General features: G+C 50.5%; 1 protein-coding gene across 6 annotated transcripts in view; it reads left to right on the top strand.

Moving 5' to 3' along the window:
- The window catches only part of SCYL1 (SCY1 like pseudokinase 1), a 1,795,032-nt gene that overhangs the window by 1,273,143 nt on the left and 498,786 nt on the right, over nucleotides 1-23,103 (top strand). For 3 of the 6 annotated variants that reach the window (XM_085625549.1, XM_085625547.1, XM_085625546.1), the window contains exon 14: nucleotides 5,628-5,752. In XM_085625549.1, the coding sequence (XP_085481675.1) occupies nucleotides 5,628-5,752 (125 nt within the window). Of the gene's footprint in view, nucleotides 1-5,603; nucleotides 5,753-23,103 lie in introns of all 6 variants that reach the window. The other 3 variants (XM_085625548.1, XM_085625545.1, XM_085625544.1) reach the window with 1 other exon arrangement.

The raw sequence follows: 23,103 nt of genomic DNA, 5'->3' as shown, positions 1-23,103 counted from the left end.
CCACTCTTAATAACATGCGATCCCTCTGTGGAACTGGGTAAAGCTACTGGCAATTTATCCATATTAGGGGGGTTAGGGGGAATTCGAACCTTCTTTCCTTTATGAATAGATGGTTTATTGGTTTTTCGAGTTTGCTTAGGGATAGCCCCTTCTGTCCGACCCCTTTCTTTTGTAACGGATATATTATTAGAGGTATTTGACTCACTTTGTTGCACTCCACATTCTGATAGGAAAAGAAGGTTGGGAGAAGCCTCCAGATCCTGTAAGGTGTTTAAAGCGTCAAGATCCCCAATCTCTCCAGTGCTATGTACTAGGACCTGTATATCTGTCCGAGAATCAGTGTTGGGTGTCTGTGCCTGTGCTATAAGACCCAAGGAGGATCGTTTGGCCATGGCCAGGTCTTGGGACACTCTCCTATCCATTAATGTTATACCCTCGTCAATTAGCGCATGAGTGCGGGTGATAAAATCATCCAAGGTTCCGGTAAGTTTTTTAGCTCCTACAGCGGCCATACTTCTGGTTTCGCGACAGTTCATGGCCTATATTTCCTATCAGTGAGGACACTAAGGAGCTAAGTGTAACCGACCAGGGTTTGTGGCCCAGTCCAGCCTCCTCTGGCCTCTGAGGGCCACAGAGGGCCCGCCCTTTGCCCGGGCTTCGCTCGGCGTCCCGCTGAGCGGAAGAGCGCTGTTCTTAAAGGAGGCGTTGCGGCCGGGGGCGTGTCTTGCTGGGGGCGCGGCCGTGCACACCTGTGCATCGCAGGGGCTCCTGGTCTAGAGAGTCCCTGCAGCACGCGCCCTCTGGTACCTCCCGCAGATATTCCGTCCTCGTTCCGGGCGCTCTCCGGTACCCCTGCAGCCTCGACCCCACGCCAAATGCCGCGCAGCGGCACCCGCGAAGCGGGTGCTGCAAGATGTTAAATGGCAATAAGGCGGTCAATCCCTCCAGGTACACGGGGAGGCCACAAGGCGGATCAGCGTTCTCCCAGCTCACCCAGTCGGCAAGTGGCGGCGTCCAGGTAAGGTTTTCTGTGATTAAGGGTCCCACAGCACTTAGGGAATGTTCACAATTTAAAGTTTGGTCAGCCGGGGGCGTGTCTTGCTGGGGGCGCGGCCGTGCACACCTGTGCAGCGCAGGGGCTCCTGGTCTAGAGAGTCCCTGCAGCACGTGCCCTCTGGTACCTCCCGCAGATATTCCGTCCTCGTTCCGGGCGCTCTCCGGTACCTCTGCAGCCTCGACCCCACGCCAAATGCCGCGCAGCGGCACCCGCGAAGCGGGTGCTGCAAGATGTTAAATGGCAATAAGGCGGTCAATCCCTCCAGGGACACGGGGAGGCCACAAGGCGGATCAGCGTTCTCCCAGCTCACCCAGTCGGCAAGTGGCGGCGTCCAGGTAAGGTTTTCTGTGATTAAGGGTCCCACAGCACTTAGGGAATGTTCACAATTTAAAGTTTGGTCGGCCGGGGGCGTGTCTTGCTGGGGGCGCGGCCGTGCACACCTGTGCAGTGCAGGGGCTCCTGGTCTAGAGAGTCCCTGCAGCACGCGCCCTCTGGTACCTCCCGCAGATATTCCGTCCTCGTTCCGGGCGCTCTCCGGTACCCCTGCAGCCTCGACCCCACCCGCGAAGCGGGTGCTGCAAGATGTTAAATGGCAATAAGGCGGTCAATCCCTCCAGGGACACGGGGAGGCCACAAGGCGGATCAGCGTTCTCCCAGCTCACCCAGTCGGCAAGTGGCGGCGTCCAGGTAAGGTTTTCTGTGATTAAGGGACCTTCAGGTTGTTTGGGTATGGTCTTGATGAAATCCTGGGCGTGTTGAGGGTTAGTAAAAACGTGTTGTTTACCCTGGGAGGTTACCTTTAGATAGGCCGGGAACAACATGGCGTATGGGATGTTGAGCTGGTGAAGTTTCTTCTTGACTTGGAGAAACTTCCTCCTCTGTTCTTGCACAGCCATGGTAAAGTCTGGATAGATAGAGATCTCCATGCCTTCATATTTGAGGCGACCTTTCTCTCTGGAGAGCCGGAGAGCCGTGTCCCTATCGCGATAGCTTAATAGCGTGGCTATGATGGGTCGCGGGGGGGGGGCCCCGGGAGAAGGGCGGCCCGCCAGCGGACGGTGTGCCCTCTCCACCACAAGGACTGATGAAAATTCCTCTCTGCCGAACAGGGCTATGAGCAAACGTTTCACGTACATCTCCAATTTCCCAGTGGCCATTGATTCTGATACTCCTAGGATGCGGAGGTTGTTCCTCCTTGAGCGTGAGTCTAACTCCTCATTTTTGGCAGCTATCACTTTCAACACTTTGTCCATCTCAAGTGTGCGGCTGGTGGTAGCGCTGGTCGTGTCTTCCAAGTCGGATATGCGTCTCTCTGCCTCGGTTAGTCGGTCATCGTGTTTTTCCACTCTGTGTTAGTCCATCCATTCTAGCAGACAGAGTCAATTTTGGATTCTATCGATTTGAGGCTCGATTGCATTCCACGCAGTATTTCCTTCAGATCCGCTGTGGATGTGGCCGGAGCCTCCGCGTGTTCATCGTCCGGCTCCGTCTGAGAGCGAGGGAGTCTTTCGGGTGTCAAAGGTAAGTTTCGGTTGCTTCCCGTCAGGCATCCCCATGACTGCTCGTCTGAAGGATCTCCGACTGGGTTGAGGTCGGAGGGTCCGTGTCTTCCTCCAGGTAGGTGTAGCCCGTGAGTTACGGTGCAGGCCAGAAGTGCTTCGCAGATTGATAGCAGGGAGGAGCAGGTCCCAGTCGGTCTTCACTTTGTTTGATGCTGGCGATGTGGCCCTCCGGAAGCCTGAAACAGCAGAGTTCCTGCACGACGTGTTTCAGCAGCCCTTGTGTCCGGCAGTCGGAGCAATCAGGCCTGGGCCGCGAGAGCTGGGCGCAGCACGCCAAACGCGGGCAAAGTCAAGTCCCACTCTGCAGAACGCCACAGGCCCCCACACAGGTTGGGCCGCAAGAGGGCAGATCTCTGTAATAGGGATCACATCAGGGGGTGAGATGTTTAGGCCCGCACTTTGGTGCAGGCGCTGCAAATCCGGGACCACCGAGGGCCCCCCTCACGAACCGGGCCGTCCCTCTACTACCACGGCAGGAGCACAGCAAGGGTGGTGGGCCGCACGGGTCTTCCCCCGGCACGGCCGCGACAAATCAGGGACTGTTGAGGATCTTTCACAGGGTCCGGGCGGCCGCACACCGCGTCCGCGCCGCCGCAGCACCGACCTCACCCGCAGGGCTCTCAATGATGTGCGCGGTCCTCCGGCCCTATGTTCGTGGAGCAGCGCTGGGCAAGCTACACTGCCCCGGTCGCTCAGGGATCGCAGCGGCACTCACCCCCGTCTCTCTTCAGAAGATCAGCCGGATCCGCCTCCGGCCCTCTTCACGCGCAAGTTGCCGCTCCGCCCGGCGGCCTGCAGGGCCACGGCAGTCCTTTTCAGAGGCCGCAAACGCCGCAGCGGACATGTAGGAGAGGAGCAGCAGTGTTCAGGTCCTCCCCTGAGTCCAGTGGGTCCCTCGACGGATGCAATCCACTCAGCCGTACAGCAACAGGCACCCGGCTTCAGCTATCAGCAACAGCGTTGTTCAGGTCAGTCCAGGCAGCGCGTCTCGTTGCCATTTCGGGAAGCGCGGTCAGGGAGAGCAAATGATGAATTGTGCAGCGTAGGAGTCAGAAAAATTATCTTTTTTGTGCTTGGTGTATCTCTGTAGAGTAGCGGTTCTTGGGGAGCCGCTGCTGGTGCATTATGTGCCAGGATGGTGAGGATTAATGATGGATTTCTCCCCCGAACTGCAAGAACCTCACGCAAGTGCGGCCATCTTGCTTGGCGCCCTCTAGCGCCCCTCTATTGTGGCAATATCTTGGTTATTGGTAGACCAGTCTAGCTGCTTGATTTTGAACAAGCTGCAGTCTTTGGCTCAGACCTTTAGGTAAAAACTATTAATCAATCCCATGATTTTTCTCCCATCTGCATTGTTGTCATGCTGCCTTCTGCTGCCCATTTGAAGGGCAGCTTAGCTTCACCACGCAGCTGCCTTGCTGTCTGCAGCAGATGTGCCTCACCTCTTCCCTCTGAGCACCTCTCCAAAAGGATGTCTGGCTACCTTTTGTGGCCTCTCCTTCCTTCCATTCTTTCTTTGTTGGGCTGAGCAATCAACAATGGTGACCAAACTGCAGACCTGTAAGATCACGAAAACACATTTAAAAGCCGCAAAGAGACACACCAGAATCTGAAGGAACATGGCCAGGCTGAAATGGATTAAGGGCCCTAGAATCGCTCAAGGGAGTTGATGGAAACCAGGGAATGGCTGACTGAGCAGCCTGTGGCTGAGGCTGTGTGGACAATGATCACATTAATGGAACGGTTTGAAGCAGAAAAGTTGGAGGAGGGACGGACCGCAAAGCATGGCGGGCGCTTGTTGACTGACATCACCACAGCTTCCACACAAAAGACCACTTCATGTTGCTCTTTTCCATTCACTGGTCTTGTAGAACTACGGCTAATTTTGCAGCTCTCTAGTAGTGCCATGACAACAACTTAATCTCTAAAATCAGGGCTGTTTATGATTTATTTTCCCTAATATCTGTATCGTTAAATCTCTGACGATAGCCACCATAATTTGCTTGATGAGAAGCGTCTGGTACAGCCAGTAGATATGAGCAGGACTGAGTGGGTGTAGGGCTGAAGAAAAGGCATGATAGAATCAGGCCTGAGAGAAATTAAGAAGTTTCCTTAGGGGTTTTTGCCTGTCATCAAACCAGTATCCACATATGGCAGCAAAGTATCCTGAAAGAAAATAAGACTCTATAAACACCACCGTGAGTTGTCGCTTTTGAATAAACTCTTTGCCCAGACTGCCACAACTCACTCGTTCTATCTTATGCTGACTGTCTCTTCCACCTCAATGTGCGAGCTTGATTTATCACCCATTTGATGGCACTATTGGTGCTAAATTGTTCAAGCATACCAAGTCTGGTAGTTTGGTGGACTAATGCATCCACTCCAGTAACTTGTGTTTTAACCTCATGAAAAAGGTTCCAGCGTTTCATCCTTCTGAAATGGATAAAATGAGTACCACTGAGTTGGACAAAAAGTTATTCAACACCATGATGTCTCAAGGGTTAAACATGTGCTTTACAAATTCATGTGTAAGTTATTTGTTCTTAATTCCTTCATTTTTTCTGTGCTCCTTTGTCCTCCTGATCATTTTTTACATGCCCTTTCCCATGTAGAATTCTCATCACACATTTTCTGTCTTCTTTATGGTCTACATTTTCTGGATGTCTCCATTTGGTAGCCGAAGGCTGATGTATCTTTTGAATAACTTACTGAAAAATACTTATGTTCCTGAAAAGATTTGAGAGGGTTTAGGAAAGATTTGTATATTTCAGTTAATCAGTGTGTGGAAATGTTTGTGTACACATGTTCTGAGTTGTTCGGGTGTGATATATATTCATTTAAAAGCTAGGCCTTATTTTTATAATTTGGTTTTGCTAAAGATGTTAGAATGCTTGTTTAGTGATTTATCAAGCAGCAGTTTGTTGATCAATGTGGTTAATGAGTAGTGTATTCAACCAAGTGTGTATATTTCGTGCTTTCTTAAGTAACCAGTCGGACCTCTTTGGCAGTACCTACTGCAGTGCCTGTGTCTGCTGCTCCTCCAAGCCACCTTGATGTCATGCAAGATGATCCGGTAGAGGGAGATGAAAATTCTGTTGACAGGTGGGATGATGAGGACTGGGGCAGTCTAGAGGTAAGGTGTTATACATTGCCAGAGCTTTAAAATCAGCAATACACCTTACATGCTGTATGCTATTAATGGTATTTAATTATTTTTTATTTCTCAGTTTAATGAAGCATAAGTCAGCTGAGGAGGTGTCAGCTCACTTTACATAAAATCAACTAGTTGTGTATGTCTGCTCAGAAATAGAACTGTCAAGTAACCATTGTAGGCAATAGATTGTAAAACAACATCAACAGTTCAACAACAATCTTAACAGAAAGCATGGGCATATGTTCTCAGAGAATTAGAAGAAGTTGTTCGGTTTGGGGGAGACTGAGGGAGGTGAGAGGAACAAGTGAAGATGTTGAAAGAAAGGAAAAAGGTCACTGATTGTGGGGGGTCATAATAAGCACAGACAATAGGTTTTGCAGAGAGTCTTTCTTGGATTCATTTGCTGTGCATTATTCCAGCAAGCGGATGGGATCTGAAAGTCCTCTTTCTTTTTTTTCTCTTCTTCGCCAACCAGTAGATGGGCCTACCCCTCCCCATGATGTCAGATGTACCCCTCAAAACCTAGATCACGCTCGCTATATTTAGGTTATTTTTATGTGCCATTAGGTATGGAAGCAGAGCCCACAGCTTCCGGTCAGACCCTGAAGATTCAACCGAAAATGGCAAAAAAGACAGCAGTACACTGAAAAAAAGTATCTGAAAGAAACACGTTAGTGATAGATTCCTTACCTTAGAATTACCCCTAGGCGTCAGACTGGATCCGGAAGGTTTTCGTCAGCAGTACCCCTGCGCATCGGAAGGTGGCGTTGTGCGGCTCCCCGTCCGTTGTTAGTGTCGTGGTCGCCGAGATGACGTCGCGGCAGCTACTTAGAGGCCGCCCTCGTGCGCTGATGTCAGTTCTTTCTCTTTCCGCGCCAGCAAGCGCCGATCTGGAGAGAGCGGTACCCCAGTCACTTTTTGACTGAGTTTTTTCAAGGCTTTTTGTCTCTATTTTTTGAGACTCCTGATGCGTAGGGATGCCCGGCTTCAAGTCCTGCGGAGACTGTCATCGCATGATGTCGGTGACGGCCCCGCACCGCATGTGTCTTTACTGCCTGAAGCGTGACCACGACCCCAAGTCGTGCTTCGACTGCCGGGCCATGGCGCCGAAGACTTTGCCGGAGCGGTCCCGAAAGTTGCTAGAAGTCCAGCAGTCGGCTCCACGCCGCTCATGGTCCCGGTCCCGTGGGAGGTCGAGGGACCGGTCGCGGAGTCACCACCATCGTTCATTGGGATCGAAGTCTTTGCACTCAGGGTCAGGTAAGATGAAGCGTTCAAAGAAGTCGAAGAAGCGCTCTGACATCCCCTCGCCCGTCGTGTGACGTGGCTAAGGGTGTGGGTGGTGCCTCCCACGCGGCTCCAGCAGAGCCTACGCAGTCGCTGCCGACCTACCCGCCCTTCCCGGGTCCGTCGGCGACTCCGGCCCAGTTGCAGGAATTTCTGTCAGCCATGGCTCGCCTCTTTGGGGGGTCGTGCCCCGCCGGTGCGCCTTCAGGCCCTGTGGGACTGACGGGGGGTTCTAGCACTTTACTGCCGGTGGCCCGGCTCCGGCATCGCTGTCCGCTCCTGCCCTGGCGCCGCAGGACCCCCATGGATCCGGGCCTGGATCCCGGTCGACGCTGGTTGACCTTGTGATACCTCCACCAATGTCGACCACACCGGCACCACCTCTGACATCGCCCGGCCGACCGGACGACGTCGCCCCCGGTTTCAGCCCCGATGTGGATACGGCGCCGGACCGGCATCGCTCGATGCAGATTCCGACGCCGATGGGGGATTTCTATCCCTATGTCCGTCCTTCTTATTTTCGGCCTGTTTCTCAGCCTTCTGAGGAGGGGGGAGGACTGGGAAGGGTCTGAGAACCCTCTCACAGCACAATGTGAGTTTGACCCGGACTGGGCAGAGGAGTTGGGAGTTGCCAGTGGCTTGATACCTCTCCTGACCTTGGCATGCTGTCTCCTCTTACTGTGGCTACGGAGGAGGGTGCAAGTTACGCAGCAGTGTTGCGTAGGGCAGCCGAGGCCCTCCACTTCGAGCTGCCTACAGTGGCCATCAGGACTAACCTCCTGACAGAAGTGCTTCAGCTGGCAGCTACCTCTTCGGAGCCACTGCTGCCTTTTAACGATGCACTTTCGGACGTTCTTTTGGGCACCTGGTCCAGGCCCAACACAGGGGCTCCTGTGGATAGGAACGTGGCCTGACGCCATCGCCTGGCCCCGGGTGACCCCCTTTTCATTTCCCAACACCCCACCCCTGAGAGCTTGGTTGTCCAAGCCTTTGCGTCCCCGAGCGCATTCCCTACTGCACTCCCAGACAGGGAATCCAAGAAACTGGAGCATTTCGGTAAGATTTTTTCTTCCACCAGTTCAAAGCTGCGGTCTGTGAACACGCATGCCTCTTGTGCGGTTATTCCCACTCTGTGTGGGATACGGTGGCGCGTGTGCTACCTCAATGTCCAGAGGAGGCCCGGACAGTGCTCTCTCAAGCTATTGCTGAAGGGAGGAATGCAGCCAAGTTCACTATTCGTTGTGGCCTTGACACCGCCGACTCGCTGGGCAGGGCGATTTCCACAACGGTGGCGCTCCATCGCCACGCCTGGCTGAGGACAACTGGTTTTTCTGGGAATGTCCAGAACAGTTTGATGTACATGCCCTTTGATGGCTATCGTCTTTTCAGCAACAAAGCAGATAGTGCGTTGGAGTGCTTTAAGGACTCTTGAGCTACGGCCAAGTCCTTGGCCCTGTGCCCTCTTCCGCCTTCTGCGTTTCGCTCCTTTCGTGGCCACGGAAGGGGCGCCCGACACATTTGTTTCAGTGCCACAGGCCTGTGCAGCAACAGTCTCAGCGCGGATGTGGGACCCCCCCAGCCGGGTCATGGGGCCAGCGGGCGGGTCAGTCCACCTCCACCCCAGCCACCACTGCCTCCAAATCTTCCTCGTCTGGTTTTTCAGGCCCATCAAATGCCAGTGGGCGGCAGGATTCGCTATCACCTCCCCACTGGCGCACCATCACTTCAGACAGGTGGGTTTTACAAATAGTCCGAAGGGGCTACTCCCTCCCCTTCGAGACAACCCCTCCAGCCATGCCACCCCAGTACCACCACATGTCGGGGGATCACTTGGCACTTCTTCCACAGGAAGTCGCGGCCCTCTTGGCCAAGGGGGCCTTCGAGCAGGTTCCTGCGACAGAAGTAGGACGTGGTTGTTACTCCCACTACTTTCTGGTGCCCAAGAAGGACAAAGGTCTGCGTCCTATCTTGGACCTCAGGGACTTCAATCACTTTCTCCGGAAGGAGAAGTTCAAGATGTTAACTCTGGCTCAGGTCTTGTCTGCCCTCGACCCTGGAGAATGGATGGTAGCGTTGGACCTGCAGGACGCATATTTCCACATTCACGTCCTGCCAGCCCACCGGCGTTACCTGGGGTTTATGGTAGGCTAAGAGCACTTTCAGTTTACCGTGCTCCCCTTTGGCCTTACCAGTGCTCCTCAGGTGTTTACAAAAGTGATGGCGGTGGTCGCAGCTCATCTGGGCAGATCAAGTGTTCCAGTCTCCCCCTATCTCGACGACTGGCTGTTGAAGGCGGTCTCGCCCCAGACAGTCGTCTCCCACCTCAAGACTACGGCCGACCTCCTGCATTTGCTGGGGTTCTCCATCAATGTGTTGAAGTTGCACCTGGTTCCCTATCAGAAGCTCCTCTTCATCGAAGCGGTTCTGGATTCAACACTTTTTTGGGTCTATCTTCCTGAATGGCGAGTCCAGGATATTGATGCTCTGATTCCGATCTTTCAGCCTCTATCCTGGGTTTCGGTCAGAATGACCCTGAGACTGCTGGTCCTCATGGCCTCCTGCATCCTGCTGGTCGATCATGCCAGATGGCATATGCAGGCTCTGCAATGGGACCTGAAGTTCCAGTGGGCGCAGCATATGGGGAAACCTGTCTGATTATGTCCAGATCTCGGAGGGCACTGCACAACAATTGCAGTGGTGGCTCACGAACCGGCATTGGATCAATGGCAGATCCCTCTTCCTTTCCCAACCCGAGCACGCAGTGGTGACGGATGCGTCTCTCCTGGGATGAGACGGCCACATGGGAGAGGCGGAGATCAGAGGCCTCTGGTCTCCGGCGGAGTCCAGGCTCCATATCAACCTTCTGGAGCTCCGGGCGATCCGACTTGCACTGAAGGCATTCCTTCCCTCTGTCAAGGGGAGAGTAGTGCAGGTGTTCACAGACAACACCACCGCCATGTGGTACTGCAACAAACAGGGCAGGGTGGGGTCCTGAACCCTATGTCAGGAGGCCCTGCCCCTCTGGACATGTCTGGAATGTGAGGGCATTTCCCTGGTGGTTCAACACCTGGCAGGTTCACTGAATGCCAGTTCGGACGAACTCAGCCGCAGGTGCATGATGTATTACGAATGGCGTCCTCACTCGGAGGTGGCGCAAGGTCTCTTTCAACAGTGGGGAGAGCCTTGGTTAGATCTATTCGCCCCCGAAGAGAGGGCAAAGTCAGCAGTTCTGCGCATGAAACTTCCAAGGCAGAACTCGCTAGGTGCCGCTTTTCATCACGAGTGGAGTTGCGCTCTGTTGTACGCCTTTCTGCCTATACCACTTCTGCCCAGAGTGCTGAAGAAAATCAGGCGCATCTGGGCCCAAGTCATTCTTGTGGCTCCGGACTGGGCTCGAAGAGTTTGGTATCCCGAGCTACTCAGTATGACCATCGATCCCCCGATCTGACTGCCTCATCGGGAGGATCTTCTGTCGCAGCAGCAGGGGAGGGTCCCCCATCCGAACCTGTCCAGTCTCGGCCTCTTTGCATGGAGAATGAGCGGCGGCAGTTGATTCCTTTCGACTTGCCTCCTGAAGTCTGTGATGTCATTCTGGCAGCCAGGCGTCCCTCCACTAAGTTGGTATACGCCTGCAGGTGGAACAAGTTTGTGGCATGGTGCACAGCTAAGGCTGTGGATACCCTTTCTGCCCCTCTTTCAGAAGTCCTACTGTTCCTTCTTTCTTTGGCCCAGCAGGGTCCTGCTTTGGGCACTATCAAGGGCTACCTTTCTGCTATTTCAGCCTATCCTAGGCTTCCTGATCAGCCCTCTCTTTTCAAGTCCCCTGTTGTAAATAGATTCCTCAAAGGCATTACTCCTCTTTTCCCTCCTATTCCCTTCGTAATGCCACAGTGGGACTTGAACCTGGTTCTCACATATTTAATGTGCGCTCCCTTTGAGCCTTTTCACAACTGTCCTCTTCGTCTGTTAACTTTAAAGACTGCTTTCCTGGTTGCCATCACCTCTGCTAGGAGAGTGAGTAAGCTCCATGCTCTTTCTTGCAAACCTCATTTACTGTCTGTCCATCCAGACAAGGTTGTGCTCACAACACGTCCATCCTTTCTGCCGAAGGTTGTCACTGCCTTTCACATCGGGCAGACCATCACTTTGCCCACCTTCTTTCCGCCGCAGCATCCTTCCAGAGAGGAAGAAAGGCTCCACCGTCTGGACCCAAAACGTGCGCTTTCATTTTACCTAAATCGCACACAACAGTTCCGAGTGGATGACCAGCTCTTTGTTGGCTACGTAGGTGCCAAGAAAGGTCGGGCCGTACACAAGCGGACTATCTCCCGATGGGTCGTCTTGTGTATTAAAGCTTGTTATTCTCTGGCCTCTGGTGGGCTGCGCGCCCATTCCACCAGGGCGACGGCTGCCACTACGGCATTGGAATGTGGTGTCCCCTTTCAAGACATCTGTCAGGCAGTTACGTGGGCCTCGTTGCACACTTTTACTAAGCACTATTGCCTGGACAGCCAAGTCCGGGAAGATTGCTTCTTTGGCTGTTCTGTTCTCCGGGACTTCCTGGTGTGATCTTAGTTCGTAGACCCACCACCGGGGTTGGTATTGCTGGGGTATCTATTCTAAGGTAAGGAATCTATCACTAATGTGTTTCTTTCAGATGAACAAGTTACTTACCTTTGGTAACGATTTATCTGTTAGAAACATTAATTAGTGATAGATTCCTTACCGCCCCACCCATCGTTCCCATTCTGCGAACTGATTTCTAGGGTTAAGGTCATTCCGCACGATGCCACCTTCCAACGCGCAGGGGACTGCTGACGAAAACTTTCCGTATCCGGTCTGACGCCTGGGGGTAATTCTAAGGTAAGGAATCTATCAGTATCTAATGTTTCTTACAGATATATAATTACCGAAGGTAAGTAACTTGTTCATCATCGATGATAAAGAAGAGCTTTGGAGAACAAACCACCTTGCACTGCCATAGATTGCATGTGTCATCATTGAAGTAATATGTGAGCTAATAAACAGTGCACGTTATACTTAGGTCAGTGAGTCATGAAATGTGAATTGCAGTGTTTTTTGGTTTTACAACTGTAGTTTTATTATTAGAAGACCGAAATATAACCCCACTTCAACTTTTTATATTTTCAGTGATTTTTTGACGTAATTAAAATCTTTCTACCTTACTTATGTATAACTCCACTTTATGCTTTTTATTTTTCAGTAAATTTCGATGATTTTTTAGTTAAAGTAATATCTTCTGTCTGTTGCCAACCCTATGTGTGCACAGCCTTTCGCCGTGTGCAGAGCCCCTGCAAGCGCTCATGCCCGCAGGCCCCCACGCTGCATCTTCCTCCATCTTTTTAAAAAAAACTTTTTTCGGGAGTCATGGATGAGTTAGTGTGGACCCCTGTGCTCCTGCATGACTCAGAGTGATTCTTGCAGGAGTCACGTTGGACCGCGAGGATCTGAATAAAAATATTTTTTTAATTTGGCCGCTTTTGAGGATCCCTCTGAAACCCTTCCCCCCCCACAAAGGCTAGGTGGTTACAGTCGGCAATTACTGTAATAGCATCCGCAACATATCTCCCCGTGTTGCGGCCAGCCAATCGTATCTGTCAGTACAGCGGGACAAGCCAATAAGAACACTTTATTTTCCAGTGGTGCTCCAGTGGGAGTTCCGCAAGACTATATAGCGCTATTTTTTTTAACCTAAAATTCTCAAAAACACCTGAACAGATTGATAACCCATCATAAAACACTCTCTTTTGGAGTAAAGTTCTAGATTTCTGCTAAAGTTTGTGTAATCCTGTTCAGCCATTTTGTTCTGTATTGTCTACTTTTCCAAATGCAAATTCCATGGGTGGAAAAATGCTTTGGGTCTCTCTTTTTTCTCGCAAAACCCCCTCCCCCCACACACACTCACTTGACAGACCTTGCCAAAGCTTTTCAGGAAGGAGCTAAGTTGCTGAACTTTTTTGGGAACGTTTTGTGAAGATTCTTCAAACTGCGGCAGTTATAAGTGAAACAAAAAAAAACGCTCTTCCTACGGAAAGCCTGACTTGCGTATAACTACACTGTGGGGACCACCACTGTGATTTTTATATATATATATATATATATATATATATATATATATATATATATATATATATACTGAAAAAAATCCATAGGTTTCAGGGACGTTATAGTTAGAAATTAGCCTTTAAAAAAACCTTTGAAATTCACTGAAAAAACCATAGGTTTCAGGGACGTTATAGTTAGAAATTAGCATTTAAAAAACCTTTGAAATTCACTGAAAAAACCATAGGTTTCAGGGACGTTATAGTTAGAAATTAGCATTTAAAAAAACCTTTGAAATTCACAGAAAAAAACATAGTTTCAGGGACGTTATAGTTAGTTGGACATGTCACTCGTACAAAACCATTGAAATTCGGCCGTAATAGTTAGTTCAGCTAACTATAACTCACGCCCCTGCAATGCACTGCTGATGACATCACATATCACATCACTCATGCGTTTTCAGTGACATCACTGATGACATCATCCACTTGATAATCTGATGCACCTCCTCGCACCCTAATATATCCTTTGATACACCCACTCTAAAATACAGACTACCATTCTTGAAACCATAGGTTTTTTAAATGCTAATTTCTAACTATGCCTATAGAGGTAGGACATGTGCAGAAAGAGGAAGAAAGGTGCAGAAAGAAGCAAGAGATATGCATAAAGAACCAACAGAGGAGCAGAAAGAGGCCTTGTTGCCAAGTCATCATGTGCTCCCAACATTTTGCTGATGGGTACTGGTAGTAACTGACTCTGACTAACCAGGCCTAGAGCCAGTGCTATGCTAAAAGACACTTAGAATACAGTGAAAACACCTACATGCACTAGGGAACACTATGCTTTGAGAAACCCCTGTGATTGGCATGACCTCCTCTGTAAGGCCCTAGTACATAATAGGGCAGGGGGAGTAAAGCTACCTCTAAGTCAGAGGTGCAGAGAGATGCTTCTTTAAGTAGTTATCATGTTTGTAGAGTGGTGGAGAAAGGGTACTGGGTCTCCGACCAGCGCTCATGAATGTCGCTGCGTAGGACTTACAGAAAGTACCAGGAGGGCTTCTTGACCCCCAAGTCCCTCAGGAGAAGATTGGACTTAATCCCCCATCCCGTAGTCTGTCAGGTGGCACGTTTGCAGAGTGGTGGAGAAAAAGTGGCATGGCCTCCGAAGACGTCTTAGCAATCCCACTGTGTGGGACTTACTGGAGGTAACAAGGGGGTAGTTGGCCCCCAAGGACATCCCTGGGGGACAACTATCCCTCCTGTTATCTCCAGTAAGTCCCACACAGCAGGATTGCTACATTCTTATATCAGGCCACACCCCCTTTGCCCACCACTGTCCAAACGCGCTCCCTGGTGTGCTCTTGGATAGGGATTGAAGTCCCCTTCGCTGCTGGGGGTCCATTAGGGGCCAACTAGCCTACCTCTTACCTCCAGTAAGCCGCAAACTGTGGGATTGCTGAGAGGTGGACACAGACCACACCCCCTTTCTCCACCACTCTGCAGACGCACCTCCTGGCGCGTTCTGGGTCGGGGGATTAAGTCCCCTTGAATCCTGACGGTCCCTGGGGGCCAACGATTCCCCCAGGTACCTCCAATATGCCCCACAGAGCTGTGTTGCAGAGAGGTGGTCGGAGGCCACGCCCCTTTTTATACCACTCTACAAAAGCGGCTCCTGGCGCACTGCTGCTTGGAGGATAAAGTCCAATTGTGTCCTGAAGTCCTCAGGACACAAGAGGACTTCATCGCCCCACCAGCAGTGCACTAAGAGGCGCGTTTGCAGATTGGTGTAAAAAAGGGCGTGCCCTCGGACCACCTCTCTGCAATGCAGCTCTGTGGGACATACTGGAGATTCCTGGTGGGCTAGTTGGCCCACAGGGACCCTCCGTATTCAAAGGCGATTAATTCCCCAACTTACAACGCGCCAGGGGGCGCGTTTGCATAGTGCAGGCCGGGGGCGGGGCCTCCAGCGAGATGCCGGCTTTTTTTAATTTTATTTTTATTTAGAAGGGTGTCTGTGTGGCCCCCCTTCTTTTACGATTGTTGGGGCCCTGGGGACCCCATCCCCAGGGCCTGAACCCCTTTTTTAAAAATGAAAGAAAACGGGAAGGGGGTCGCGTGGCCCCCCTCCAGAGGCCAATTTCGACCCCGAGGACCCCATCCCCCGGAGCATGGCCACAAACACTTTGTTTTTATTTTTTAATGGAGAGGGGCTGCATGGCCCCCCTCCTGAGACTGTTATCTGCCCTGGGCACACCTTCCCCCGGGGCGTTGCCTCTTTTTAAAAAATGTTTTTTTTTTTAAATCACGGGAGGGGGGCCACGTGGCCCTTCTCCCGGGCCACTTCTGGCCCTGGGACCCCATCCCCCGGGTCTGACCTCTGTGATGGGGACTTCGGGGGGAGCCCCAATGCCCCCACGGTCCCAGCCGTCTCCTCGCCTCCTGCGGGAGCTGGCATTGCTTTTGAACAAAGGGAGCTGCTGGCATGCAGCTCTCCTTGCCCAAAAGCAATTCTGCTTCGCTCCCGCCCTCCCATAGCAAACAGCAATGTCCTGGGGGTGGACACCCCGGGACATTGCAGGATCCGGCCCTGGGGGGTGGCAGTCCCCAGGGCCATCAAGGGCTCCTGGAAGGGGGCCGCGCAGCCCCCCTCCCAGCATTTTTAAAGCCCTGGGGAGATGGTGGTCCCCGGGGCCGGGGGTCCATTACGGACCCCCTAATTAAAATAAACAGTGCCCTGGGGAGGTGGTGGTCCCCGGGGCAGCGTGGGGGGGCCAGGCACGCCCCACACACATTTATTGGAAGCCCCAGGGACGTGGCAGTCCCCAGGCTGCAGAGGCGCTGCGTGCCCCCACATACAATGCATGAAGCCACAGTCAGGTGGCGGTCCTTGGGGCTGCAGGGGCCCCCACGGGCCCCCGTAAATATATTTTGCCATTGCCCCCGGGACCTGGCCCACCTGGGGGCTTACAAATAACAAAGCCCGCTGTTGGACTTGGCCCTTTTTCGCAGGTTCATCCCTAAACGTTTTGCTTTTTCTCTGACATGGTGTTGGTGGTTTTAGGCCTCTGTGCACTTTAGCACTGTGGTCCAGTGTAAAGTGCGTGCACTCTCTGTGTACATTTGGTAAGATTGGCCTGCCCTCCAATTGGAATGCATTGGGAATTCCCTGATCAGTGTGTCAGTGGTAATTCCTGGTATGAGAGGTGCAGCATGGTCGAGTTTAGTATATTTGGAATTGTAATAATAAATGCTGCGCAATGGTGTGCGCAGATTTATTGTGATTATTTTAGAAATGCCACTTTTAGAAGTTGGCATTTCTGTGTGCTATGTGTCTGCCTGTCTGATGTGAATTGCATGTCTGGTTTGTGAGTGACAGGGGCTGGGAGGTGTGTGTTGCTCCAGGAGGGGCAGGGTGAGTAAGTGCTTGGCTGAATGGGACATGTGCATTGGAAGTAGTGGGAGGAGTAATCCCCTGACTCTAAATAGGACTGTGCCTAGCCTGTACAATGCTGGCTCCTACCCTTCTGGTTTGTCTGATCACCTAAGCCCCACCTGACAAAGGGGAAGAGGAGCTTGGAAAACAAAGTGCTCCAAATCCCCCCCCTGAACCAGTTGCATCTGGTTTCCCCAAACCCTACACTGCAGACAAGGGAATGCCTGGTATAAATATAAGGGCTGTGACCCCATGAGGTTGTTATGTTCTGTGCTGTTCCTGACATGGGGGCGTGCCTCTGCTGGGGCCCAGGAGAAACCGCCATGGGGGCTTACCTCCCTGCTGGAGGGCCCTGTGTTCTGGCCTCCCTGGACCCAGTGCTCTTGGCGCCCTGCGAGCGCTTTGCTGTGTTTTCCCCAGGGAAGAGGAAGAGCATGGGCTGCGCAGTGCTGAGCTGCCGCCTTGTTAGAGGGAATCCCGGCGTGAGGGATTCCCCCGTGATGCTGCTGAAAGCGGGAGCCCACCCCGCATTTTGCCTGCTTAGCGGGAGCCTACCCTGCTTGATGGATATTCATGAATTGCGGGTGCCTACGCCGCTTATGCTTTATTTTAATGGCGGGTGCCCACCCTGCTTGTGGGCTTGTTCTGGCGGGTACCCACCCCGCCAGTATCTTTAATCAAAGCGGGAGCCCACCCCACGTTTCACCGCCGTGCCCCGGCCGGAGAGGAAGTCAGGCAACGTGGTGCCTGACGTAGGGCGGGACTTCCGCATCACAAAGGGAAGCCCCACGTCCACGGAAGAGATGGAAGTCCCTGCAGCGGACGGTGTTTCTGCCTGCAGAGTACAGCGGGAGGAGAGCCTCCCCAGCATAGCCCGGTGCCGCCGGTAAGGAGGAGAAGTGCTGAGGCAGGCCAGCGGGGCCCCCGTGGCGAAGGGAGAGCCCCACATGTGGCTGCACGAGGAGCCGAGTCCAGAGAGAGAGGAGACGGAGCCTCCAAGAGCCCGGTGAGTGAGGGCATGTCCTGGCACGTTGTAAGTGCCTATCCCATGAGCGGACCCGCCAGAGAGCGGGCCACTCCAACGATGGGACATATCTGTTTTTAGAGTGCCCATAGGGGCCCATGCCCCTTCCAGTCTTGGCCATTTTCTACAGCTGCCCCGCTTGCTAGAGGGCAGCTGCACCAATGGGGGCCATTTATTACACCAAGTCCCGGAGTGGGGCTTAGATGCATTTCGTGGCACATTGTCGATGCTTGAGCGGTCCCCCCGTTGCGGGCCGCTCCAACGTTGGGGGGCCAATTTTATTTAGAGAGCCCAGTGGGGGGCCCCGAGGGCACAGTCGTGCCAGGGTCCATTTACTTTCCTCACAGCTGCACTGCACCAGCGTGGGCAACTGCAACGTTTGGGCTGCATTTCTTTTTGTTATAGATTCCCTGAGGGGGACAGGAGGGCACGCTGGTGCCAGGCCTTCTTTGCTTCACAACTGCACGGCAATTAGCGTCAGCTTCTACGTTTAGGCCAACATTTTTTGGGGGGCATTTTTTGTGAGATAGGTGTGAGGTGCACTCCTGTACCCCAGCGCAATTGCGCACTTTTGGTTTCTGCTGCATTGGCAGCCACCCTGACATTATGGAAATAAGGTATTTGAGCTCCTTTGAAAAGGCCAGTTGGCAAGGGGGACTGTTAGGTTGATAGGGCGCCAGGCCCTAATGTGATGTATGTGGTGCGTAGGAAATGTGATTCATGTACAGTAATTTATGCACCCTGTTCTATGCCTCTAAATGTGGATTATGTATGAGGTTATTTGCATACTGTGGTTTATGCTTGTGAGGTTATCCTCTACTGTGATTTATACCCCTAATGTGAGTTATGCTTAGGAGGTTATGGTCTAATCTGTTTAGGCTTATGAGGTTGGCGCATAATGTATTTTACGCCTGAGGTGATACTGTGCATAATATGGTTTATGTTGCATTACGATGCTGAGTACAGTGTTTGCCAGTAATTACTGGTTGTTTTCTACGTTTAGTAATGGTTCTACATCTACTATGTTCACTTTGTGATGGTTCTGACAGTGGTCTAAGTGGCCCTGTCGTGTGTATATAATCCCCTGTAAATATTGCCTGGTGCCAGTTGGCACAGTGTATATTATGTGATAACTATTCTAATATGTTTATGAGAATACAAAGACTATTTTTGATCTGACCTTGTGTGGAGTCCCTTTTGTAGTGTGCCTAGTGGGTTGGTGCTGTGTGTGTGTGTTGCACAAACGCTTTACACATTGCCTCCGGGATAAGCCTGACTGCTCGTGCCAAGCTACCAAGGGGTTGAGCAGGGGTTATCTTCGGCATGTAACTCCCTCGCCCTGACTAGAGTGGTGGCTTCTGCCTGCCTTTAGCGCAAGCCTTAGCCAACCCGAAATCCCATTTCTAACACCTACGCTTAGTTTTTTTTAAAATTTCTCGGCAGGATTCGCGACCCCGGCGCGAATTCTGCCGATTTTTATTTTATTAATTGTTTTTAAAGAATGCTTTTTTGGCAAGGACCCCCTCGGCAGGCCTAGGGGGTCAGGGTGTTTCTACCCTGCCCCCTTTTCTTGTTTTTTACCGAGTCACAAGATGGCTGTCAACACTTCCTGGTTTGGAGTGTTGGCAGCCAATCAGAAGTCGGCTTGTGCTCGGGAGGAGTTGCTACTCCTCCTCAGTGCTCAGCTATCGATATTTTTCTTTTTTTAATTTCTCAGGAACTACTAAACGGATTTACACCATTTAAAAAAAAAAGGTCGCTTTCTGAACCAAGATATACATTTTTGCCAAATGTGGTGTAATTCCGTTCAGCAGTTCGGGCTGTAGCCTGTTCCAATTTTTCCTATGGAAATTAACATGGGGAAAACGCGTTTTGGGATCCCCCTTTTTTTTCAGCCCCCACTTGACGTATCACCCCGAAACTTTCAAGACAGGAGCTGACCGGAGCCCCCCAATACTTTTGAAAATATAGATAGATTGATATACATGCAAAAACCTGTCCGCTGCCCTCCGTGTTTCCAGGCGGGGTGGTGCCTAGTGTTGGGCGCAGCTTCCGACCCTGCAAATCCAAACCAAGAAAAAGATGTACGTGCACTCAGAAGAGTGATTCAAGAGGTTTATTAGCACAAACACCAGTCCCTGTATGTGTGTGTATGTGTGTATGTATGTGTATATATATAATATATTATCTACTGGCGGTCGCCAGTAGATAGTTATAGTTAGGACCATGTTTCCATAGGAAATCCGCAACATTCTATTTGGAATAACTTTGGCGCCGGTTGACGAATCCTCGCGAAATTTTCAAAAAGGGTGGAGCGCTCCGCTCCCGCCCCGCTCCTACCCTGAAAGTCTAGGGGGGATTCGTCAAGTGGGGGCTGAGAAAAAAGGGGGGTCCCAAAACGCGTTTTCCCCATGCAATTTTCCATAGGGACCTTTAGTCCAAGGTACAGCCCGAACGGCTGAACAGAATTACTTGAAATTTGGCAGAGAGGAGGTCCTCAGGTCAGGGAAGTGCCTTTTCTGGTGTCAATCTGTTCAGTAGTTCCTGAGAAAATCAAAAGTAAAATCATATACATATGTGGGCGGAGCCTAACCACACATCTCATCCTGAGATCTGATTGGCTGTCAGCACTTCATCCAAGAAGTGTTGGCAGCCATCTTGGGACCAATATACATGATAGCACCTCATTAAAAAGCATTGCAGTTAATAGAAGGTTTTAAGACTTTAGTTACATTATAAATCATTTGTTGATGGTACCATACTCATTTTAGGAATTGTGGTATGTTCTAAGGTGATTTCACCATGTGAAAAAGCCTTCTGCTGGGATATCATGATTGAGAGAAAAATATTTTCTCATGCTTTTCCCACAGAGGTTTGGAAGGTGATCTATAAGCTAAACTGAGAGCTTATTTTCTGTAAATTCACATTATCTTTCTCAGTCATGTGAGAATGAAGTCTGACATTCTCAGTAAAACATGTACATCCAACAAGGGCAGAGACTGTCAGTTGATTCCTTTGTGTTCTACTGCAGCTTCCCAGAGTGTTCCAAAGAACAACTAGAGCGCTAACAGTCCTACTTATGATAAACATATGGCACACCTGAAGCCATCTTGCTTGGATTAAAGTGGTAACTCTTAAAACATTTAATTTAAAAAGGAACCAAATGAGGGGGTTAATTTTTCCATAAAAAGTATGATTAGTGCTGCAGAAAGAAAAATTAGGGCACATTTTGAGTGACTTCTTAAATCCTCTTCTATTTCATTAAAAAATTCTGACATGCAGACTGAAACATGCACTTTCAATACCAGCAGCAGTTTTCCCTGGTGAGCAGTAGCTTTACTACAGTGATCTAATGAGCAAAAAGAGTGCTAACATTCTGAATTTATGGCAAATGTGTGACACATCTGAATGCCTTCTTGATGGAATCAAAGTAAAAAACAAAGTATTTCCTACTGAGGAGACTGCAGTAAATGAGGAAATTAGGAAACTTCATAACAAATAAGTCTCCCAAGATGGCCACCAGAGACAAAAGAGCCCAAATGTAGCCCAAATATCACCCAGATGTAGCCCAAGTATAGCCCAATGACAGAATGTCGCAGAGTGTTCTTAAAAACAAGTAGCGCGCTTACTGTCTTCATTATGACAAAAGTATGGCACACCTGAAGCCATCTTGATTGGAATAAACTGGTAACACTTAAAACATTTAATTTAAAAAGGAACACAATGAGGGGGTTCATTTTGCCATAGAAATTATGATTAATGCTGAAGAAAGAAAATGAGGGCACAGTTTGAGTGACTTCTCAAATCCTCTTCTATTTCATTAAAAAATTCTGACATGCAGACTGAAACATCCACTTTTAATACCAGGAGCAGACTTCCATGGTGAACAGTAGTTTTACTACAGTGATCTAATGAGCAACTAGAGTGCTAACATTCAGAATTTATGGCAAATGTGTGACATATCTGAATACCCTCATGATGGAATCAAAGTAAAAAACTGAAAGCATTTCCCACTGAGGAGACTGCAGTACATGAGGAAATTAGGAAACTTCATAACAAATAAATCTCCCAAGATGGCCACCGGAAACAAAAGAGCCCAAATGTAGCCCAAAATCACACAGATGTAGCCCAAATATAGCCCAATGACAGAAGTGTGCAAAACACTTATTATTTTGTGTTTTTGCAGTGTTATATAGTGCAGACTTGTCAGGTATTGGAGTGCTTTACATGAGCATTGGTTACATCACACAAGAACAAATTCATTTTGGTTGTAGACATGGGGAGACTAAGTGATTTGACCAGAATCACAGAATGTCGAGCTGAAGCAGAAACTCCAACCTGGTTCCCCAGTTGCAAAGTCTGCAGTTCTGGAAGTAACACCACATCCTCTCCCCTAAGTGCAGCATTTAATCAAGTGGTCAACTGGATAAAAAAACATAAAGATAACAAATAATTTAACCCCTTCCCTGCTCATGACGGAACCGTTCCGTCATGAGCCACGGTTGGCGTGTGCTCATGACGGAACGGTTCCGTCATGACACTCCCGTTGGCGGCCGCTCCGCCTACGCGGCGCTGTTCCCCCGCCTGTGCGGGGGGACAACGCAAATGGGCGGAGTCATGACGGAACCGTTCCGTCATGAGCACAGCTCAACTGTGGCTCATGACGGAGCGGCTCCGTCATGAGCACAGGCCCGCCGCGCTGCCCCCCTGCCCCCCCCCCCCCCAGCGCTGCAGCGGAATGTCCGCAGCAGCGAAGGGGTTAAAAGTGCTTTGTCGCTATTTGAAAACTCAGAAAAGATGTCCTTATTTTAGTCTTTTAGAGCACTAACCATAATTTTGATGCCAATAAGACCCTCTCATATATGTAATTTCTAAAGGAAATGCTCTAGGTATTACAGTTTTGATTACATCAAGATGACGTCAGGCGTTCCACACTTTTGTGATAAATATAGAATGTTAGCAATCTAGTTGTTCATTAGGATACCGTTGAGAGGCAGAGGCCAGGGACACAGACTCTGAAAATTGAAGGCAGGTAGGAGGGTGCAAAGGCAACAATTTAACCACACTGAGCAGGCAGGAAGGGCCGTGGCAGCACAACAGACTATGGAGGGCAGTGGAAAGGGGGGCAGGGGCAACAAACCAACAGTACAGGACTTGCAAGAGAGGCTGTGGCAATGTAATAGACCATTGTGGGCAGAAGGAAGAGGCAATGGTAGTACAACCATACATGCCAACAGACCCGATTCAGCCAGGAAACGTCCAATGTATTTAAGCTCAAATGGGCTTTATTTGATCTGTCTCCTGTCTACAATCTCCTCTTTTTCAATGTAACTCAAAGGGGAAAATCAATACCCCAGTTTTTTTTCAAAATCTCCCTCTTACCAAGTTCAAAATGTTCGCAAGTATGGTACATTGGATCATGGAAGGAAATGGAGTAAGGACATGGACTTGGATAACAGAGGACAGGAGGGACATGGAGAGGTGCACCAAACTGACCCTGCAGGGCAGGCATCAGGGTTTG

Source organism: Triturus cristatus, chromosome 9, assembly GCF_964204655.1.
Source record: "Triturus cristatus chromosome 9, aTriCri1.1, whole genome shotgun sequence".
Classification (NCBI taxonomy): domain Eukaryota; kingdom Metazoa; phylum Chordata; class Amphibia; order Caudata; family Salamandridae; genus Triturus; species Triturus cristatus.
This window is presented reverse-complemented; position numbering and strand designations above follow the sequence as displayed.